At 48.3% G+C, this 22,886-nt stretch overlaps 1 protein-coding gene across 3 annotated transcripts in view; it reads left to right on the plus strand.

Annotated features, from left to right (window-relative positions):
- Positions 1–22,886, plus strand: part of LOC105472329 (tubulin tyrosine ligase like 6) — a 55,719-nt gene that overhangs the window by 15,392 nt on the left and 17,441 nt on the right. For 2 of the 3 annotated variants that reach the window (XM_071082993.1, XM_071082994.1), the window contains 10 exons: positions 1,183–1,301; positions 1,440–1,570; positions 3,069–3,225; positions 5,618–5,761; positions 6,680–6,765; positions 11,189–11,414; positions 12,710–12,885; positions 14,824–15,012; positions 16,189–16,360; positions 17,356–17,634. In XM_071082993.1, coding sequence (XP_070939094.1) covers positions 1,183–1,301; positions 1,440–1,570; positions 3,069–3,225; positions 5,618–5,761; positions 6,680–6,765; positions 11,189–11,414; positions 12,710–12,885; positions 14,824–15,012; positions 16,189–16,360; positions 17,356–17,634 — 1,679 coding nt within the window. Of the gene's footprint in view, positions 1–1,182; positions 1,302–1,439; positions 1,571–3,068; positions 3,226–5,617; positions 5,762–6,679; positions 6,766–7,718; positions 8,602–11,188; positions 11,415–12,709; positions 12,886–14,823; positions 15,013–16,188; positions 16,361–17,355; positions 17,635–22,886 lie in introns of those variants that run through there. The other variant, XM_024789925.2, reaches the window with a different exon arrangement.

Raw genomic sequence — 22,886 nt, forward strand, 5'->3', positions numbered from 1 at the left:
GGTGCACACCACCATGCCCAGATAATTTTTGTCTTTTTATTAGAGACAAGGTTTTGCCATGTTGACCAGGCTGGTCTCGAACTCCTGACCTCAGGTGATCTGTCCGCCTTGGCGTCCCAAAGTGCTGGGATTACAGGCATGAGCCACTGTGCCCAGACTGTTGCTGTATTTTAAATTCAAATGTGAATGCTTTAGTCTTGTACTGTCCCGGTTACTGCAGGCACTTCTCCCATTCTAGGCCCTTGAAGGCATTTGAGTTTGTGTTGGAGTCAGCTCCTACTTATTAATCCTAACAGGGACAGAAAGGATATGACATCACAGATATAGTTTTGAAATCCAGTGTGTACTTTAGAAAAAAGTATGCTTAATATACCATATACTAATTAAGCTTGGCTCTGACTAATGTTAAGGATTAGTTTATATTCCCTGAACATTCAGAGCTTGGTGTTTGGAGGAAAGCCAGAAGCTTGCTTTCTGGCAAAGGGAAGCCAGAACAGGCAAATCATTCACCCCAGATAACCTTCTATGGGGATCATTGAGTACAGGCTGGATTTTTCAGTAGTTTTCAACTCTGTGTTCCTTTATTTATTCTCTTTCTTTCTTTTCTTTCTTTCTTTCTTTCTTTCTTTCTTTCTTTCTTTCTTTCTTTCTTTCTTTCTTTCTTTCTTTCTTTTTTTCTTTCTTTTCTCTTTTTCTTTCTCTCTCTCTCTCTTTCTTTCTTTTCCTTCCTTCTTTTCTTTCTCTCACAGGGTCTCCTGTTGCTCAGGCTGAAGTGCCATGAGCACTTCATGTGACATGAAACCTTCACTGGTGCAGTGGCATGATCACGGCTCACTGCAGCCTCGATTTACAGGGCTCAGGTTATTCTCTCCCTCAGCCTCCTGAGTAGCTGGGATTACAGGCATGCCCCACCACACCCAGCTAATTTTTTGTATTTTTAGTAGAGACGGGGTTTTGCCATGTTGGCCAGGCTGGTCTTGAACTCCTGGGCTCAAGTGATGCAGTGGCAGTGTTTGACTTTCCATTCTTGCATTAATGGAGACAGGGCAAGATGGCTTCCAGTCTCAAGGAGCTGAGTTCTCTCGCTTCAGTACTTGGTCTGGGAGCACCTAGTAATGGAACCTCCCCACCCCATGCTCCTCCCCCACTTCCTGGGCTAATAGGCCTTTCTTTCTTCAATAGTGCGCAGGGCCGCCCAACAGTACGGCCTTAGAGAGGGAGGGGAAAACGATGACTGGACTCTCTATTGGACAGATTACTCAGTATCACTGGAGCGGGTGATGGAAATGAAAAGTTACCAGGTATTTGGGCTAGTGATGGTCCTTGGTTTAAGTGCGGCATCTTACCCGGTGGGGCCCCATTTTTACACCTGTGTCCCAAGGAGATTTTGTGGTACTCCCATGTCCCTCGATTGCTCATGAATTCCGCTTCCCTTGCAGAAGATCAATCACTTTCCCGGGATGAGTGAAATCTGCCGGAAGGACTTGCTGGCCAGGAATATGAGCCGCATGTTAAAGATGTTCCCTAAAGATTTCCACTTTTTCCCTAGGACCTGGTGTCTTCCTGCTGAGTGAGTGCCCCCTGCCCTGTGCTTCCTTCTCCAGTCCTCTCCCCATTTATGTTTCCTCTTGCCCCTGATTCCCTGGTTGCCACTTTCCCTGCCCATATGATCTCCCATCTCTCTGGCTCCTGTTCAGGAAGATAAGGGATAAAGGGTGTGTCCAAGGTTGAGAAAACACAAGGCTCTGCCTGTAAAATTAGATGACATTTAGGGGCTGGGTGCCCTGGAGCCTGTACCTGCAGTTAGGGTTAGAGTTTGTTCTGATGCTGAAAGCTGTTGATTTTGAACTCATTCCAACCACGTAACTGTGCAGTTTCTGAATCTTTAAGGACCATGAGCACCTCTGGAGAGAGTGTGGTAGTGGTTAGCACCCAGGTTAGGAGCAGGGAGGGATGCCTGACCTCTGTCCCATGCAATGCTATGGATAGCAGTCAGCACTTCCCCTTCTCTGCTCTCTTTATATCCATTTCAAAACGACATCAGTTCCTGGTATGTAAAATGCTCTGGACCACACCACCGAGGAACAGGAGAAATGTGAGATGACATACATGACCTGGGGTGCAATCTGGTGGCTGAGACAGGGCTGAGACAGTGAACAGTGCCACTATCAGATTATACTCACATGGCAGGGGCATCAGAGGAATTCCATCCTCCCCTCTCCACCCAGTGCTTTCCAAAACCAAGAGCTCCAGGGTTCTCAGACTTTCCTTCGCTTGTCTGGAACAAGTTTCAGGGCTTAGCAGCAAATTAGAAGGAAATGTATTTGCCATCAGGTTAACAGGAGCTCCAGATTTCATGGTTACTGAGGAACATTGCAGTTAGGTGATTTTTCCAATGGTTACAAGGTTCCTTTGAGTTAAAACACAGAAGTATAGCGAGACTGAGAGACAGAATCCACTCATTTAGTTGATTTCTTTCTTCTGAATATACTTTCCACAAAATATGTTCAAATATATGATTTGCTCTCTCATACTCTGACTAAAATGGAGGCGTCACAGATGAGACACTGAAGCCCAGCGCGGGGTGAGAGACTGATGGATCCAAAGTCACATCACTTGTCAGGGCTTGAGCCAGGTCCAGAACTCCAAAGCTCCTACCTGCAAGCCCAGAAGACCAAACTACCCGTGCCATGGTCACCTTGATGGGGCATGCAGCACTGTGCCCGCATTATGTCATGCAGCTAAGCACCACAGCAGATGGGTGTCGTTATTATCTTTACTGTACAGATGATGAAGTTGAGGTTTAGAGAGGTCAAGTCCTTGCAAAGGGTTGCACCGCTGGTAAGTGGTGTTGCTTGGGCTTCAACCCAGGCCTGAATTCCCTCTGAAGCCCACACTCCCTGCTGTGTGTGCTCTACTGCCTCCCATTGCTGGACCTCTGGGCATCTGTCAATGCCAGGGCTTTGTCACATTAGATAGCTTTTCTTTCTTTTCTTCATAAAGAGTTAGCCTTCCTTTTCATTGTTCCCCAGCTAAAGATGTATCTTGTTCCCTCCCTGCTCTGGTAGCTGGGGAGATTTGCAGACCTACAGCAGGTCAAGAAAAAATAAGACATACATTTGTAAGCCGGATTCGGGCTGCCAAGGGAAAGGTATATTCATCACCCGGACAGTGAAAGAAATCAAACCAGGGGAGGATATGATCTGTCAGCTCTATATTTCAAAGGTACTTCCTCATTGTGATTATTTATTTATCACCCACAGCAACCGCGGGCTTCAGCTCTACTGGACAGAATGCGAAATGAGGGAATGGAGGGTGAAGACGGAGGTGGAGCTGACCTGGCTTCTGCCTTGCACTTTGTCAGACCAAACGTTCTGACCAGGGGTGCTGGCACGTGCCTGGGCCAGAGTGTCTCTTATCCTTTTACCCTTGTCAATTGGTCTGGCCCTACCAGGCTGGCCCTTTTCCTCTAACACATTAGGGCTAGGGGAGCACCTTCGGTTTGGGACAGCCCTCATGTGGGAAAAGGGCATGGTACTAGAGAGCAATCAGCTTTTCTCTTTGACTGGAGGTCGTCGGTCACAGCCCACTGTGGGGAGGGAGCCCTCTAGGAGCGTGGACAGAGTGGGACACACTGATCTCTCTGGGAAGAAATGGCCAGGAGATGACATTGCAGGGAGGACTCTTGTAGAACTGCCACTGTGTGTTGGCTGCGCAAAGTGGCTCAAGCCTGTAATCCCAGCATTTTGGGATGCCAAGGTAGGTGGATTGCTTTGAGCTTAGGAGTTTCAGACCAGCCTGAGAAACATGACGAAACCCTTTCTCAACAAAAATTAGCCAGGTGTGGTGGCACATGCCTGTAGTTCCAGCTACTCCAGAGGCTAAGGCTGGAGAATCGCTTGAGCCCAGGAAGCAGAGGTTGCAGTGAGCCAAGATTGTGCCACTGCACTCCAGCCTGGGCAACAGGGTGAGATGCTGGAGACCCTGTCTCAAAAAACAAAACAAAACAAAACAAAAAAACAGAAAAGAAAAGAAAAAGAACTGCAACAATATGTAGCCCTGAATGGTGACAATATGTCCATGCATCAAAAGACTATATTTTATTTTTATTTCTTTAGAGATAGGGTATTGCTCTGTCACTCTGACTGGAGTGCAGTGGCACAATCATAGCTCATTGTAACCTCAAACTCCTGAGTTCATGCAATCCTCCCACCTCAGCCTCCCCAGTAGAGCTAGGATTACAGGCACATGCCACCGCATCTGGTTAATTTGTAATTGTTATTTTTTTGAGACAGAGCCTCACTCCGCTGCTAGGCTGGAGTGCAGTGGTGCAGTCTCGGCTCATTGCAATCTCTGCCTCTCAGGTTCAAGTGATTCTCCTGCCTTAGCCTCCCAAGTAGCTGACACCCACCAGCACAGCCAGCTAATTTTTGTATTTTTAGTTGAGACGGGGTTTCACCATGTTGACCAAGCTGGTCTCAAACTCCTGACCTCAAGTGATCTGCCTGACTTGGCCTCCCAAAGTGCTGGGATTACAGGTGTGAACCACTGTGCCCAGACTAATTTTTTATTAAAAAAAAATTTATTTGTAGAGATAGGGTCTCTATGTTGCTGAGGCTGGTCTTAAACTCCTAGGCTCAAGAGATCCTCCTGCCTCGGCCTCACAAAGTGCTGGGATTCCCAGCGTGAGCCACCGTGCCTGGCTTATCAAAGAATTTTTATTTACTTATTTATTTATTTATTTTGAGACAGGGTCTCACTCTGTCACCCAGGCTAGAGTGCAGTAGTGTGATCAGGGCTCACTGCAGCCTCGACCTCCTAGGCTGGAGCAATCCTTCCACCTCAGCCTTCTGAGTAGCTAAGACTACAGGCTTGCACCACCACACTTGGCTAATTTTTTTTGAATTTTAGTAGAGTCAAGGTCTCACTTTGTTGCCCAGCCTGTTCTTGAACTCCTGAGCTCAAGCAATCCTCCCTCCTCAGCCTCCCAAAGTGTTGGGATTATAGACATAAACCACTGCACCTGGCCCATCAGAGGACTTTTTTTTTTTTTTGAGATGGAGTTTCGCTCTTTCGCCCAGGCTGGAGTGAAGTGGCGTGATCTTGGTTCGCTGCAATCTCTGACCCCTGGGGTTCAAGCGATTCTCCTGCCTCAGCCTCCTGAGTAGCTGGGATTATAGGTGCCCATCAACACGCCTGGTGAATTTTTGTATTCTTAGTAGAGATGGGGTTTCACCATGTTGGCCAGGCTGGTCTCGAACTCCTCAGATGATCCATCTGCCTCAGCCTCTCAAAGTGCTAGGATTATAGCCCGGCCTCAGAGGACTGTTTAATGTTTCTCTGTTTAATTGCCAAGATACCTCTTAGAGGTGGTTACTTGTGTCACTTGACAGATCAGGAAACCAAGGCATAGTGTGGTTTAGTGACCTCCACAGGGTCACATGTTGGGACCCAGAGCCCAAGTCTCCTTGTTCTTCTCTCTGACCCTGGACAAGCCTTCCCTCCACAACACTAGGCAATGTTGGAGCCAACTCCATGGAAACAAGGCAGGAGCTAGTGATTTTCAAGTGTAAATTTCTCCCCTAATGCATGTCTGACTTCTGTTCTCTCCTTCCAGCCCTTTATCATTGATGGGTTTAAGTTTGACCTACGGATTTATGTACTGGTGACATCCTGTGACCCTCTCAGGATTTTTGTGTACAATGAAGGACTGGCCCGCTTTGCGACGACCTCTTACTCCCGCCCTTGCACAGACAACCTGGTGAGCTAAGGGGACACACTTCCTCACCCTATCCCCATAGCATGATTAAAAAAAAAAATCCTAGTTAAATCCACGTTCTCAAGACATTGTGAGGGTCATTTGTTGAGCGCTTGCTATGTGCCGGGTTTCATTTAGCCCTCCCAGGAACCCTCAGAGAGAGGGATGATTATCCCCATTTTACGAATGACGAGATTAAAACTCAGAGCATAAGGGACTTGTCCAAGGTCACATAGATAGGAAGAGGTGAGTCTGGGGCTTGTGGCCAGGTCTGCCTGACTCCAAAGCCAGAACCACAGTTCAGGGGTACTCAAGGAGAAAAGGCCATGGGTGAGCAACCCTGCCATCCCCGCCTTTCCTGGACCCCCAGGACTCCTGAAGTTTTTCTCAGGCTGGGCACAACCCAATCTCATAAAGAATTGGAGTTTTTTTTTTTTTTTTTTTTTTTGAGATGGAGTTTCATTCTGTCGCCTAGGCTAGAGTGCAGTGGCGCAATCTCAGCTCACTGCAAGCTCTGCCTCCCGGGTTCACGCCATTCTCCTGCCTCAGCCTCCTGAGTAGCTGGGACTACAGGTGCGCACCACCAGGCCCAGCTAATTATTGTATTTTTAGTAGAGATGGGGTTTCACTGTGTTAATCAGGCTGGTCTTGAACTCCTGACCTCGTGATCTGCCCACCTCAGTCTCCCAAAGTGCTGGGATTACAAGCATGAGCCACCACGCCCAGCAGAATTGGAGTTTCTTAGGCTTGAGGCTGCAGGACACCCCTTCTTACTTCCTCTATTTTGCCACACTAAATAAGCCCTAAAACTTCCTTTTCTTTCCATCCCTTCAAGCTCCAGGGGCCATGGGAGGGCACAGAGAGGAAGCAGGGGGCCTGCCCTTCTGAGCTGACCCCACAGATGTGTGTCTCTTTCCCCAGGATGATATCTGCATGCACCTGACTAATTATTCCATTAATAAGCACAGTTCAAATTTCAGTCGAGATGCTCACTCTGGCAGTAAGAGGTAAGGAAGAGGCTTCATTTTTCTTTCCTTTCCCTACCAACCTCAGAACTGCTTTCTGGGATTCTACCCAAACCCTGTCAGTCCCCATCAGTGTTTCCATCTTGGGTCACACGGTCTGAGAAAGTACTTCTTTGCTTCGCAACCCAGAACAAATTCCTTCGTCTCTGCCCTCTTGGCTGTTAATCATTAAAAGAAGGCCCCATCGTAAACCCTGGGAGGCTGGGAGGAGGAGAGATAAACATGAGCTGTTTCCCCAGCAGAATATATACACACACCAAAACATACCCTTATTACAGTTGGCCCTTCTGATATTTCCAGAGCAACAGATATTTACTGATCTGCCACGTGAGAAGGACTTGCCAAGCAGTCATTGCTTGGCCCGTGTTCCCCTGGGTGTTGCTCCATTAGAGATTCCCAAATGATGTGTCACAGTACCCTGACATGTGGCTAGCTGGCTTGAAGATTCCTCAGAAGGGGGGAAATTGAGAGCGGTTCACGACAGTATCTTCATGACAGGCTTTTCCATTCCTGTTATTGTCTAATCAGGTCTCATTTGAGTTTTAAGAAAATGGGAGACTGAAGAATGTGAACTTGACCAGGTGAAGGGGGAAAGGGAAAAGGAGCAAGTATTTCTGAGGCTTCATGTGTGTTGGGGTCTGTGTTTGGTGCTTTCTGTGCATTTTTTATTGCTGAATTTTTCTTTTCTTTTTTTTTAGACGGAGTCTCGATCTGTCACCCAGGCTGGAATGCAGTGGCGTGATCTTGGCTCACTGCAACCTCCACCTCCCGGGTTCAAGCGATTCTCTTGCCTCAGCCTCCCAAGTAGCTGAGACTATAGGCATGCGCCACCACACCCAGCTAAGTTTTGTATTTTTAGTAGAGACGGGGTTTCAACATGTTGGCCAGGATTGTCTTGAGCTCTTGACCTCGTGATCTGCCCGCCTCAGCCTCCCAAAGTGCTGGGATTACAGGTGTGAGCCACCACGCCTGGCCTGTTTTTGAATTTTTCACAGCAACACTATGGCAAAGGCATTGCTATCTGCTCTCTGTAGGTGGAGAACTGTGAGTTAGGTGCCATCTCCATCTTATAGATGAGGAAACTGAGTCTCAGAGGTTGCGTGAGTTACCCCAGGTCCCACAGCTGTGACTGCTAGACTGGGTGGAGAAGCGAGGTCTGTTAGACCCCAGAGCTCATTCTCTTTTCTAACGCACCAAGCTTCAAAGGACCACTGAACAGGCTATCAGTTTGGCTTCAGACCATCAGAGAGGCATGTGACATTTCATGACCCCCCCAGTGGCAGCATTCCAAAAAGCACACGGAAAATCACTAAGTTAAGGCTGCTTAAAGGGGATGTGGAAGACTGGTGGGACGCAGTCTCCCCCTTTTCAAGAGATGTCAGCCACCTGTGCTGCCTGAAGCTCTGCCACTTCCTCCTCTCCTCCCCACCTGGGCTATGGGCACCAGCTGGGCCTGTTGCATTGCTGCGTTCTGAGTGTCGGCACTCTGGGAGGTCTAGCTTGTAGTCCCGGCTCTGACACTTGCCAACTAAGCTTGGACGAGTTACTTCATCTCTCTGAGCCTGCACTTCTTGGTCTGGAGGATGAATGTGATGAGACTCCCTGCCATGCCCTGACACCTCACAGGGTCTCTGTGAGGTTCAAATGACTTGTGATGGCAACATAGACAGTGTGCGTGGTTACTGTCATTTTTCATTAGCCTAAGGGCACAGAATGGAAAGGTTCTCATTTCCCTCCTCCAATGAGAACTGGCACCCCAACAGCAGGCTCTGGGCCCTCGGCTGTGATGGAGGAGTGTCTTGGGGTAGCAGAACTAAGGTGAGGTTGCAAAGGCTTCAAGTGTTGTTCTGCCTCTTCCATTTCCTTCTTCCTCTGTTCATCTCCCTCTCACCCCATGGTGCTTCTCCATCCACTCTCTCCTGGAGCAGCTGCCTGCCCCCGTGGCCTCCGCCTGCCCTTGCTGGGCTCAGCCTGTCTCCCTTGGGCTCCAGGTCCATCTCTCCTCATTTCCACCTGGACGTCTTCAACTCAGCATTTCCCAGTGTGGGTGTGTTCTCTCTCCTTGCCTCCACCCCAGCACTCCAAATTGGTCTCCCTGCCCAACTTCCTCATCTCTACCTTCTCATCTCCAGGGCTGGAGAGCTTGGACATTTCTTTTCCTAGTGATAATTTACATACTTGAAACCACTTAATCCTCCTCAAAACAACACTATGAAGTCGGCATTATTATCGTCCCTATTCTGCATATTAGGAAACTGAGGTGTGAAAAAGTTAAGTAACTTACCCTGGGTGGCACAGCTAGGAAGCTGGGATTGAAACCAGGGCTGTCTAACCCCCGAGCTGGTGCCCTTACCCACTAAGCCATGCTGCCCGTGCCATCCACTCCATGGGCAGGACACTGTCGTTTTTTTTTTTTTTCTTGAGACGGAGTCTTGCTCTTGTCACCCAGACTGGAGTGCAGTGGTGTGATCCCAGCTCACTGCAACCTTTGACTCCTAGATTCAAGCGATTCTCTTGCCTCAGCCTCCCGAGTAGCTGGGATTACAGGCTCCTGCCACCACACCTGGCTATTTTTTTGTATTTTTACAACCCTCACGGTCAATATCAGCCATTGCCCATAGCTGTTCTTTACCAGGGCACATTTGTCTTTTGTCCCTAGTTGTACTTTGCTCCTTGAGGGTTACAATGGTGCCCTGGCCTTTGGGGTTCTTCCTATAGTGCTGGGCAGAGTTCTTATCTCCTCCTTTCCCTCCCATTTTGTTTCTCCTTTCCTCTTCCTCCTCTCCATCTTTTGAGACAATCTGCTTCTCATACTGACTGTCTCATCTGTCCCAAAGTTGGCAGTTGAGCTCAACTGCCGTCCCTGTCAATACCCCACTGGGGCACAAACTCAGGAGTAGTGCTGCGGTCACAGTGAAGGAGAAGACAGGAAACCTGAAAACCTGGCAGGATTCTCTGGCAGACACCAAGCCATCTTCATCTTTCAGTGTGCTCAGCACATGGCTGGTATTGAATTGACTCACCACTGGGCATTATGAAATTATACAATAAAGTATATTCATTGTGATGAGTCCTGAGTCATCAAGAAAAGGTTATGTTATATGTTGTCGGGGAATTATATAATCTATTTCAGGAAAATTTATTTCCCAATTAGGCAAATTAAATACATTTTTTTCCGCTTGAAAAAAATTGGCTTAAAGCGATCTGGAAAGTCCATTTATGTGCAATACTGTTTTCTGACAATGGCAGGTGGAGGAGGTGGCCTGTATATTGAGTAGCCTTGGCTTATCTGTCTTTATATAAATGCATCCTTGGTTGTTTCACATGTGTGTTGACTCCCTGAATGGTCCTGAGGCTTCCCATGACAGAGGTGACAGTTTCTAGTGTCCCCTCCTTGCATGAGGCTTTGCATGCACCAAAGGCCCTTATCAAATGCACATTGTCTGGCCGACCCTGCTTCCTCCTCCTTGACCCCTTGGGTTGGGGTCTAGTGAGCTTTTGAAACGGCCTGGATGAGCCGTGTCTCTTGTCTTTTTCATTATTTCTGCTGTTCACTCCCCTGCACCTCCTCCTTCCACATTGCCACTTCCACTTTGGCTCTCTGTGCACATGTATGTACATGTGAGGGGGCAAATGTCTGTCCCCACCACTGCCTCTTGGATTTGTGAGATCCGTCCTCTCTCGGTAATGCCCAGCTCAGAGCTGGCTGAGCACCCACTCAGGTATTTCTTCATGAACTGTTCCACATGAGGTAGACATCTCTGAGTTCCTCTGTGATCAGGCGACCCCCAGCTGTCTCTGTTTGCCCATGACTGAGGGGTTTCCTAGAATTCAGGACTTGCAGTTCTAAAACTGGGACAGTCCAGTTTGCCTGGCACAGTTGGTAACCTTATCTGTGGACATGCCCTGGGGTGCCTTTTCCTTGTGGGCAGCCCTAAAACAAGACTTCTGTGTCATTAATATCCCCAGAATCCCCTCAGATGGCTGAGGTGGGACCCAGGCATCAGCATTCTTAAAAGGCTGCCCACATGCTGCTAATAAACCCCAGAGGCTGAGGAATCATTGCTGCCAAAGTAAAACCATGGTGTCGGGGGGTTTTCTTGACTCATCCCTTCCCCTGCGGATAGATGTTTTGTGGGTCACAGTGAGAGTGTCCCGACCATGTCTTATGTGACTGCATCCGCACCCACCCCAGGGCTCTGGAGACTTGGAGGGGGTAGTCCTGGGATTCCTGGGACCTCCTCTGGCTCTGACACAGTCCAGGTGTCACCCTGGCTCCTGGGTGTTCGTCCCTGCTGGCTCTGGAGCCTTGTCTCCACCAGGAGTTTTCTGGTTTCCGGCATGCCATGGCCTTGGGTGACCAGAGGTCAGCTACACTGCCTCCTGGCCTGTGGTTCCCTTCCAGGAAACTCTCCACCTTCAATGCATACATGGAGGACCACAGCTACAATGTGGAGCAGATATGGAGGGATATTGAGGACGTCATCATCAAGACCCTCATCTCGGCGCACCCCATCGTCAGGCATAACTACCACACCTGCTTCCCCAGCCACACACTCAGCAGCGCCTGCTTTGAGGTCCTGGGCTTCGACATTTTGCTGGACCGCAGACTCAAACCCTGGCTGCTGGAGGTAGGGAAGTTTGGGCGAGGGGCGAAAACGGACTCTTGTTATTGGGGCCAGCTCGCTTCAAGGATTCCATCCTGTCCTCCTGGCTTACCTGAATTGTTTCAACTTCCCAGGCCACTTCCTCCTATGGTGCCTGCTGCATGGGGCTTCTCTCTTAGCTGAGAAGTGGCCACCAGAGGGGGGTAGACAGCTGGGAATTAGATAATTCCTTTGCCTTCTTGAGGTCCTCTCAGACAAGGAAGTGCTGATCTCAGGCACAGAGTGATTCTAAAGACAGCTCGACCTTTTGTAACAGAGTTGTCTCCCAGAAAGGGGCGTTCTTCGTCAAAGCTGGGTTGGCAACGTTCAGTATCAGACAGGAGCGACTGTGCCCCACTCTTAGGGGCCTGGACTACTCAGTTCACACACACCAGCAGAGAGTGTCCTGGGGCTTACTGCCACTGAAATGGGTAGGGGGCCATGCAGTGAGTTTCCTGCCTCCCTGAGACCCATGGGTGGTGAGAGGAGGAGGAGAAGCTTTCCTGGCAGCTGCCTCTCTTCCTGAAAGAATTGTCCCCAGGAGCCCTCTCACATGGCCCTTCAGGGAGCGTCGTGAGGAGCAAAGGGTGCTAGTGCCAGGTTCAGTGACACAGGTCAGACTTTGGGGTGGAGAACCCAGGACTACAGGTCAGATTCCTGCAGCTTTGCCCTGCTTTCATTCCCAGTCCTTGTTTCCAGGTATGGCGGGAGGAAGAGGGATGTGTCTGTTTGCAGCCCTTACCCAAAGAGCAGAATGAGCCACCAGGAGCAAGCCCTTCAGAAACTTCTAGAAATCTGCAAATGTCACATGGTGCCTCCAAACAATACAGACTTTTCAGTGTGCAGGAATAAGTCCTTCCCTCCTCCCACTGTCTCCCCTCCACCCTGGCCAGGCTCCTGAATGCCACTTCTCTCTACCTCCTGTGTCCGAGCCTGTCCCTTTGGGCAGTACCCCTTCCATTCTGCTCTCTGGATGCCCAGTGCACATGAGGGAACACATGCACCCCAGATGGAGTGGAACACACACACCAAAGAGAGGGTAGCCCTGATGCTCCCAAAGAAGAAAGGCCTGAGATAAAAGCTGGTTTAACTACAGGGAGTTATGCTTCCTCCTTTTTTCACCACGGCTCCAGTCCAGCTGCTCTCCCCTCCCTTCCTCTCATCTTGGTAGTCAGGCCCTGAGGTGGGCTGTGGTAGCACCCTGGAGGTGGCATCTCGGCCTCACTCTCTGCTTTCACTTTGGATGGCTTTGTCACCAGTTGCCCATCTTGCCCTCACAGGTCAACCACTCTCCAAGCTTCTCCACCGACTCTCGGTTGGATAAAGAGGTGAAAGATGGTCTGCTGTATGACACTTTGGTCCTGATCAACCTGGAAAGCTGTGACAAGAAGAAAGTCTTGGAGGAGGAGAGACAACGGGGGCAGTTCCTACAGCAGTGTTGTTCTCGGGAGATGAGGTACAGTAGCACTCCCCAGCCTTGGGGGTCTCTCTCTCTCTCTGACTCCCCTGCTCCCAGTAAGAATGGTCTGTCCCGGGCCGGGTGCAGTGGTTCACGCCTGTAATCCCAGCACTTTGGGAGGCTGAGGCGGGAGGATCACCTGAGGTCAGGAGTTCAAGACCAGCCTGGCTTGGTGAAACTCCGTCTCTACTAAAAATACAAAGAAATTAGCTGGCCGTGGTGGCACACGCCTGTAATCCCAGCTACTCAGGAGGCTGAGGCAGGAGAATTGCTTGAACCTGGGAGACGGAGGTTGCAGTGAGCCGAGATCACACCACTGCACTCCAGCCTGGGTGACAGAGTGAAACTCCGTCTCAAGTAAATAAATAAATACATAAATAAATAAAATAATGGTCTGTCTTGGTCCAAATTATGACTCGACAGCCTACTAGTTATGTGGCCTTTCTGTCACTTCTCTGAGCCTCAGTGATCTTTCTATGAAATGGAGCTATGATACATAAGGTTGTTGGGTGAATGAAATGAGATAATGCATATAAAAGGCTTAGCAAAGCACTTGGCACTATAATACATATCAAAGGCTATTATAATCTTGCCTGGAGTTGGAGGGGGTCATTTTAACAAATGATAATCCCATTTGGAAAATGAGCTTATACTGGCAGAATGTAGCAGTTTGAATAGTTTTACTTGGAATATTCCTTTGTTCCTAGAAATAGGAGATTAAGTTACAGATATATAGCTATATATAATGGATAGAAATTAATTAATATTATGTGAAGCTTTAGGAATTACCAGCATAAAAATAAGACCATTCCTTTATTTTTACTATAAAGAAAGATGTGTCTGTCCTTCTCCATGTTCCCATGTTGCCAGGAGCTAACGTCCCCTGCTTCCTGCTGGGCAGCACTTGCCTTGTAACTGGGGCTTCCATTCTGTAGAGAGATTGTAGTGTCTGGAGACTCTGAGCCTAGTCAAGGGGATCCTTTGTTGCTTTTCAGACCCCACTACAGCCCCCTGCACTCCTCATGGGCAGAGCCAGTCTAATCTTTTGGGGTTGAGTTTCTGGAACTGATGCCATAAATAGCATTTATGTTTGGAAAGCACCATGTTTCTCAGGCACTTGCACTGTCTTCCCTGTAAGGAGTGGGCAGCTAGGTAGGGTGGAGTGCCATGTGGCCTTGTTCTGGAAGCCAAGGAAACCAAGACTCCAGAAAGGGAACTGACTTGTACAAGGTCACCCTGCTGGTAAATGACAGCTCTGGACCCAATGCCCAGTGGGTCTGCTGCCTGGGATTCCAGGATGCCTTTCGCCATGTCCTGCCATCTCTATACTCCCCGAGAAGGAGGCAGTGTCCTGTTGAGGAGCAGCTGTCAGGTTAAGGGCCTTCTCTGAATCAGTCTCCTCATTATTTTTCCTTGGATATTTCTGTGGCTCTGGGTTTCCCTGCTGTAAAAGGGGGCTTATCATTTCTCCCTACCTGACCCCCACTTCCCCAGGGGGCTGTGAAGAAGAATGAGATCATTGCAGCTCATAAACGGTCATCAAGGTCATCCAGGAAGCCCTCAAATTCAGCAAAAGTACAGCGGCTATTCTGTAGAGAAGGGTAATCAGGACTGTGAATGGGAAGGTGGTGACAGTCTGCCTAGTCAGAACTAAGCCGAGTGGAAAATGGGCTTTACTTGGAACAGGACAGAATTTGGTGAGTTGTCAAAAAGACTGTGCTAACCAGCTCTTAGTGCATATGACGTTGGCTGTCCCAGGAGGGCTAGAATCTCCTTTCAGGGAAACAGTCATGCATTTATTCAGCAAACCCTGATTGACCACCATTATGTGCAAGGCCTCCATCGGGCCCTAGACGACCTCCAGCTTGGACATGTCCCTTCCAGGCTTTGTCCCAAGAAAACCTGACAGCAGCCCCACGTTCTGCTTCCCAACAGGATTGAGGAAGTCAAGGGTTTCCGGGCCATGCAGTTAAAGAAAACTGAAACATATGAGAAGGAAAACTGTGGAGGGTTCCGACTGATTTATCCCAGTCTGAATTCGGAGAAGTATGAGAAGTTTTTCCAGGACAACAACTCCCTCTTCCAAAATACTGTTGCTTCCAGGGCTCGGGAGGAGTATGCCCGGTAGGAAGGCATCCGGGATGAGGTTGGTGGGGGGTTCTGGGGATTGTTTGTGATCTATTGGCTGACGGGCCTGGAGTGGCAGGGAGAGTCCCCAACCATGGAAGTTGCCAGAGCAGCCAGGCACCGTGGCTCATGCCTGTAGTCCTAGCACTTTAGGAGGCCAAAGCAGGTGGATGGCATGAACCCAGGAGTTCAAGACCAGCCTGGACAACATGGCGAAACCCCATCTCTGCAAAAAAACAAAAAGGAAAATTAGCCAGGCATGGTTGCCTGTGCCTATACTCCCAGCTACTCAGGAGGCTGAGGTAGGAGAATCACCTGAGCTCAGGGCAGAGGGGTGGAGGCTGCAGTGAGTTGTGACTGCACCCCTGCACTCCAGCCTGGGTGTCAGAGTCAGACCTTGTCTCAAAGAAAAGCAAAAACAGAAAGTTGCCAGATGAACATCTGCCCTGGTCTCACAAGGACAAGGAATTGGAAGATTCCCTGTGTGAAGTGGAGAGAGGTAACTCTTTCTAGAAACTGACTCCCGAGGATAGCCACCCCCTCAAAGCTGCCTCATGGATTCACACAGGCATAAACTCCAGGAGCTGGAGGGAGTCATCCACTGAGTGCAGTCCTCTCCTACCAGCTCATTTTATGGAAAGAGAGGGCAGAGCAGAGGAGTGATCACATATAAAGATGATGACGGAAGAGGGACCAGAACTCCCCTGTGTCCTGACTCATGAGACTGAGTTATTTCTGCTATATTATGTCACCTTTTGTCCACTCTCAGCATCCATTGGCTACAGAGGCCCAGCACATGAAATGGCCCAATATGAGAGCCTTTGGCTTTAGCCTCCTACCCAGACCCTCTTCCTGGTACCTGCCATGGATGGGAACTGGCCTGCTGGGAAGTGGGGAACAGATAGGGGTGTGGTGGACTAGGGAATAGCCCCCTTACTGCACATCTCTCCTTGGATGCTGTTCCCACACGGGGGATGGTATGCTTGGCAGAATGATGCTTTCCTCCACACCCTGCTCCTTAACCTTCAATCACTTGTGCAGACTGGATATGTTGGAGGAGGGAATGTGGAACTTGCTACCTCTTCGCCCAGTCATGTCCATCCCTCAAGGAGAATGCTTGCCTGCGCAGCGCATCCCTAACCCCCATGACATTCACTTGTTCTTCATGGGCAGGCAGCTGATCCAGGAGCTGAGACTAAAACGGGAAAAAAAGCCCTTCCAAATGAAGAAGAAGGTAGAGATGCAGGGGGAATCGGCAGGCGAGCAAGTGAGAAAGAAGGGCGTGAGGGGCTGGCAACAGAAACAGCAGCAGAAAGACAAGGCTGCCACCCAAGCCTCCAAACAGGTAAACCAGGATCATGGGGAACACACGTAGCCAGCACCTTTCCCCACCTGGGCCTGATCTGTGGAGGGTGCTGAGGAGACCACTGCTCAGAGCCCAGACACACTGAAGGGCTGCACAGAGGGCTTGGCAATGATGGGGTGGTGCGGGGAGCCCTGAAGGCACACAAGAGCTGGCATCTTTTAGAGAATCCCTCCATCCAGGCAACAGAGGACTCTCACCGGTCTGTCCTGCTTGCCTCCTCCAGTAAGAGTAAGAGCAGCCAGGCCATGCTGGGAGGCTGAGCACGAACCTTATTTAGGGAACCTTATTCAGGGCTTCAGGAGTGCATATACTCCTGGTCCTCAACTGCAGCTTGGGTTGGAATGCTCCCCTCTAGTAGGCCAGGGCACAGTGGAGAGAGCAGGCTATGGGGAAGAGCTTCTGGGAGCAGGACTCTCAGAACATTACATGGGATGCTGATCATGGCTGGGTCTATCCTCTATGCAAAGCGTGGACCAGTCTTGGCTGTGGGTCAGCTGTCCAGTTGGCCTGTGGTCTGTCTTCGCCTTCTCTGCTTAGCACTCTCTTCTAGCTCAGTGGGAAGATTCAGCTGAGTTTTCAATCCATCTCCTTTGTCTCAAAGACTCACCTGGATTAGAGTAGAGATTTTTGTTTCATATTATTTAACTTTGTTAGGGTCACAGACCCTTTAAGAATTTGATAAAAGCTATGGAATCTCTTGCCAGAAAGTACAAAATGCACAGTTTTTAAACTGCAATTTCAAGTGGAAAAAATTTGCACTTTTTAAAAGTGCAATTTCAGACCCTGTGAAGCTATCCACGAGTCCTGCAAGAGTCCCAGAATTCCAGGTTGAGAGCCCCATGTTAGAGAAATTTTGCTATCCACTGCTTTCCTTCTCCTCATTTCCTTTGCACCTACCCCTGGGTGCAGATGAATCTGGAAGTGGATAGAGCTGGGTTCCCATGGGCTGTGTGTTGTGGTTTCCTCCTCCCCAGTACATCCAGCCATTGACATTAGTGTCCTATGCACCTGACTTGCTCTCGAGTGTCAGAGATGAAAGGAAAAATGAAACAGACAGCAGCTTCAATGAGGAAGCCCCCATGAAGGAGGCCGGCCCTGTTTCCACCAAGCCGACGTCTGCGAGGCCCTCCAGTTCTGTACCAGACCTGAGGAATATCAGTCTCAGCAGCTCCGAGTTGGAGCCCAGTAAACCCAACTTCAGCGTAAAGGAGGCCAAGTCTGCCTCTGCAGTGAACGTTTTCGCTGGCACTGTGGTAAGTAGTGAGCCGAGCTCTGGGAGGGAGTGGTGGGAGTCTCGCTTACTGGTCCTTTTTCAACCCCCAACTTGCTGTGACCCTTTGAGTAGGCCACTGAGCCTCTCTGGGCCTTGGTGTCTCCCCTTGAGAAGCCCACACTGTGGAATGGCATAGCTGCTGGGAGGACGGGCATTTAGGAAGGCGCTTTTGTGAGTCCCCTCTTGGGAAGCAGGTTATCCTCTGGAGTGGTTCCTAGAGCTGCTGTGGCAAATTGCCTCCAACTTGGTGGAGGCAACACCGTTTATTCTCTCACAGTTCTTGAGGCTGGAAGTCTGAAACCAAGGTGTTGGCAGGACCATGCTCCATCTCAGGGCTCTAGGGGGAAGATCCTTCCTTGCTTCTTGCTGGATTCTGTCTGGTGGATGCTGAGTGCTTGGCAGTCCTTGGTTTGTGGCAGCATAACTCCAATCTCTACCTCTGGTGTCACGTGACTTTCTTCTCTGTGCTTCTCCTCTGTGTATCTTTTCTTTTTTCTTTCATTCTTTCTTTCTTTTTTTTTTTTTTGAGACAAGGTCTGGCTCTGTTACCCAGGCTGGAGTGCAGTGGTGTAATCTCTGTTCACTGCAACCTCTGCCTCCCACGCTCAAGCCATCCTCCCACCTCAGCCTCCCAAGTAGCTGGGACTACAGGCACACACCACCACGCCCGGCTAATTTTTGTATTTTTTGTCGAGAAGATTTCACCATGTTGCCCATGCTGGTCTTGAACTCATGAGCTCAAGCCTCCCAAAGTGTTGAGATTACAGACGTGAGCCACCACGCCTGGCCTTCCTCTGTGTATCTTTACATGGTCTTCTTATAAGGACACCAGTCATTGGATTTAGGGCCTACCCTAATCCAGTGTGATCTCATCTTAACTTGACTAATCATACCTGTGAAGACCCTGTCTCCAAATAAGGTTTTGGTAGTACACCTTTGAACTCAGCACAGCCTTAACAGTATTTCTCAAACTCTGTTGATATACAGACACCTTGTTTTGAAGGAAAGAAAACTCTCTCAGACCCCCATGGTAGACTTAAATTATTTTTATGAATATATACAAGCATAAAACCAGATATAAAATATTTATACTTAGAGCACTTAGGCAACCATAGAACCAAACCAAAACAAATAGCACCAATGAAATTCAAATAAAAGCTGGGCGCAGTGGCTCATGCCTGTTATCCCAGCACTTTGGGAGGCCGAAGCAGGTGGATCACTGGAGGTCAGGAGTTTGAGACCAGCTTGGCCAACATGGTGAAACCCCGTCTCTACTAAAATACAAAAATTAGCTAGGTGTGGTGGTGCATGCCTGTCATTTCAGCTACTTGGGAGGCTGAGACAAGAGAATTGCTTTCCCGGGAGGCGGAGGTTGCAGTGAGCCCAGATCATGCCACTGCACTCCAGCCCGGGCAACAGAGTGAGACTCTATCTCAAAAAAAAAAAAAAAAAGATCAAATAAAAAATATTCACTTAAGGTGACAGCTGACTTTCTATTTTTGCAGAAACAAAGTTGCCACATGAATATGGTACTAAGTGCCCTAGCACAGATCTCTTTGTGTTCCTCCCGCTGAAGCCCACCAAGGGCTGACTCTGCTGTAATTACTGGAAAATCTTCAGCATTGTTGGGCCTTCATTTGGACCAAGTGCAGTAGAGAGTAGGGCAATGTTTTTCAAAATTTTAGCCATAGCCCACAGTAAGAAATCCACTTTATTTCACAATCCATCACCCTGCCCCACCTCCCACGCACACACCTGGAAAAAAGTTTCTAAAACAGTGCTTAGGCATACTACATATGATACCTCAATTAACATTTTATATCCCGTGCTATTCTGTCTGTTCTATTCTTTGAAAAAGTACCAGTTAAGGCTGGGCACAGTGACTCACTCCTGCAATCTCAGCACTTTAGGAGGCCAAGGTGGGTGGATCACCTGAGGTCAGGAGTTCAAGACCAGCTTTGGCAACATGGTGAAACCCCGTCTCTACAAAAATACAAAAATTAGCCGGGCATGACGGCGGGTGCCTACAATCCCATCTACTTGGGAGGCTGAGGTGGAAGAATCACTTGAACCCGGGAGGCGGAGGTTGCGGTGAACCAAGATCATGCCATTGCACTCCAGCCTGGGCAACAGAGTGAGACTCTTTCTCAAAAAAACAAAACAAAACAGAACAAAAACAAAAACAAACAAACATATCAGTTACAACCTACCAGATTAATTCATGATTTCATAGGTTTATAACCCCGTGGTTTGAAAAGCACCTTTAAGAGAGTAAGCTTCTCAACTTCATAATTTCTTGGGCATATGACACCAAAAGCACAGTGAACAGAAGCAAAAATAGGCAAATGGGACCATGTCAAACTGAAAACTTTTGCACAGTAAAGGCAACAACCAACAGAGTGAAAAGGCAACTTGGGTAATGGGAGAAAATATTTGCAAACTGGGGCCAGGTGCAGTGACTCATGCCTGTAATCCCAGCACTTTGGGAGGCCGAGGCAGGAGGATCACCTGAGGTCAGGAGTTCAAGACCAGCCTGGTCAACATGGTGAAACCCCATTTCTATAAAAATACAAAACCTAGCCAGCCATGGTGGTGCGTGCCTGTAATCCTAGCTACTCGGGGGGCTAAGGCAGGAGAATTGCTTGGACCTGGGAGGCAGAGGTTGCAGTGAGCCGAGATCGAGCCTGGGTGATAGAGTGAGACTTTGTCTCAAAAACAAACAAACAAACAAAACAAACAAAAAATAAAGAAAGAAAGAAAGAAAAAAAGTATATACATTTACAAACCATGTGTCTGATAAGGGATTTGCCTTAGTCTGTTCAGGCTACTATAACAAAATGCCTTAGACTGGGTAACTTATAAACAACAGAAATTTATTTCTTACAGTTCCAGAGGCTGGGAAGTCCAAGATCAAGGCGCTGGCAAGTTTGATGTCTGGTGAGGGCCTATCCCTCATAGATGGCAGCTTCTTGCTGTGTCCTCACATGGTGGAAGGAGCTAGCTAACTCTCTGAGGCCTGTTTTATAAGGGTACCAAATCCATTCATGAGGGTTCTGCCCTTATCACCTAGTCATCTCCCAAAGGCCCCACCTCTTACTACCATCCCCTTGGGGGTTAGGACTTCAACATGAATTTTGGGGGAATATCAACATTCACACCATAGCAGGCTTAATATCCAGCATATATGAAGAATTCCTACATCTCAACAGCAACAAAAATACAATTTAAAAATAGACAAAGGACTTGAACGAACATTTTTCTAAAGAAGATAAACAAATGGCCAATAGCATGAAAAGATGCTCAATATCACTAGTCATCGGGGAAATGCACATCAAAACCATGAAATATCACCTCATAGCTGTTAGGATAGTCATTACTTTAAAAAAAATGAAAAACAGAGGGGCCGGGCACAGTGCCTCACGCCTGTAATCCCAGCACTTTGGAGGCTGAGATGGGTGAATCACGAGGTCAGGAGATCGAGACCATCCTGGCGAACACGGTGAAACCCTATCTCTACTAAAAATACAAAAAATTAGCTGGGCATGGTGGCAGGCGCCTGTAGTCCCAGCTACTTGGGAGGCTAAGGCAGGAGAATGGCGTGAACCCAGGAGGTGGAGCTTACAGTGAGCCAAGATCGCACCACTGCATTCCAGCCTGGGCAACAGAACGAGACTGTGCCTCAAAAACAACAACAACAACAAACCAGAAAATAAGCCTTGGTGAGGATGTGGAGAAATTGGAATCTTTTTTTTTTTTTTTTTTTTTTTTTGAGACGGAGTCTCGCTCTGTCCCCCTGGCTGGAGTGCAGTGGTGCCATCTCGGCTCACTGCAAGCTCCGCCTCCCGGGTTCCTGCCATTCTCCTGCCTCAGCCTCCCAAGTAGCTGGGACTACAGGCGCCTGCCACCGCACCCGGCTAATTTTTTGTATTTTTAGTAGATACGGGGTTTCACCGTGTTAGCCAGGATGGTCTCAATCTCCTGACCTTGTGATCCGCCCGCCTCGGCCTCCCAAAGTGCTGGGATTACAGGCGTGAGCCACCGTGCCCGGCCTAGAAATTGGAATCTTTCTGCACTCTTGATGGGAGTGTAAAATGCTGCAGCCTCTAAGAAAACAATGCAGAGCTTCCTCAAAAAATTAAAAATAGGGCCAGGTGCGGTGGCTCATGCCTGTAATCCCAGCACTTTGGGAGGCTGAGGCAGGCAGATCACTTAAGGCCAAGAGTTGAAGACCAGCCTAGCCAACATCGTGAAACCCCATCTCTACTAAAAATACAAAAATTAGCCAGGTGTGGTGGCACACACATGTAATGCCAGCTCCCCAGGAGGCTGAGGCAGGAGAATTGCTTCAACCCGGGAGGCGGGTTTACAGTGAGCCAAGATCACGCCACTGCACTCCAGCCTGGGCAATATAGTGAGACTCTTGTCTAAAAAAAAAAAAAATTAAAAATAGAATTACCATCCCACTAACCATCCCACTCCTGTGTATATATCCAAAATAATTGAAAACAGGATCTCAAAAAGATATTTGCACACCCATGTTCATTGCAGCATTTTTCATAATAGCCAAGAGGTAGAAGCAACCTAAAATGTCCATCAACCGCAGATAAATGAATAAAGAAAATGTGGTATATACATATAATGAAATATTATTCAGCCTTAAAAAAGAGAGTAATCCTGTCAAATGCTGCAATGGGACTTAACCTTGAGGATGTTTATGCTAAGTGAAAGAAGCTAGTCACAGAAAGATAAATACTGTTATGATTCCACTTCTGTGAAGTATCTAGAGTAGCCACTCTTACAAAGTGGAATCATGGTTGCCAGGAACTGGGCGGAGGGAGAGAAAGGGGAATTGTCTAATAAATACAGAAGTTAAGTTTCACAAGGTGCAGAAGTTCTAGAGATCTCTTGCACAACAAATGTGCATATAGTTAACACTACTACATATAGAACACTTTAAAATGACTAAGATGGTAGATTTTATGTTATTTATTTATTTATTTATTTATTTATTTATTTATTTATTTTAACCACAATTTGAAATAGAGTTTATGCTTTGGAGATCTGGCTGCCTTCGATTGGATCCTGGAGTCTCCTTTTAGTAGATACGGAACTTCCTTTTAGTCACTTTAAATTCTCTAAGCCTCGGTTTTCCCATTTAAAGAATGGATTTTTAAAAATAGAGTCTGGGCGCAGTGGCTCACATCTGTAATGCCAGCATTTTGGGAGGCTGAG

This window comes from Macaca nemestrina, chromosome 17, assembly GCF_043159975.1.
Source record: "Macaca nemestrina isolate mMacNem1 chromosome 17, mMacNem.hap1, whole genome shotgun sequence".
NCBI classification, from domain to species: domain Eukaryota; kingdom Metazoa; phylum Chordata; class Mammalia; order Primates; family Cercopithecidae; genus Macaca; species Macaca nemestrina.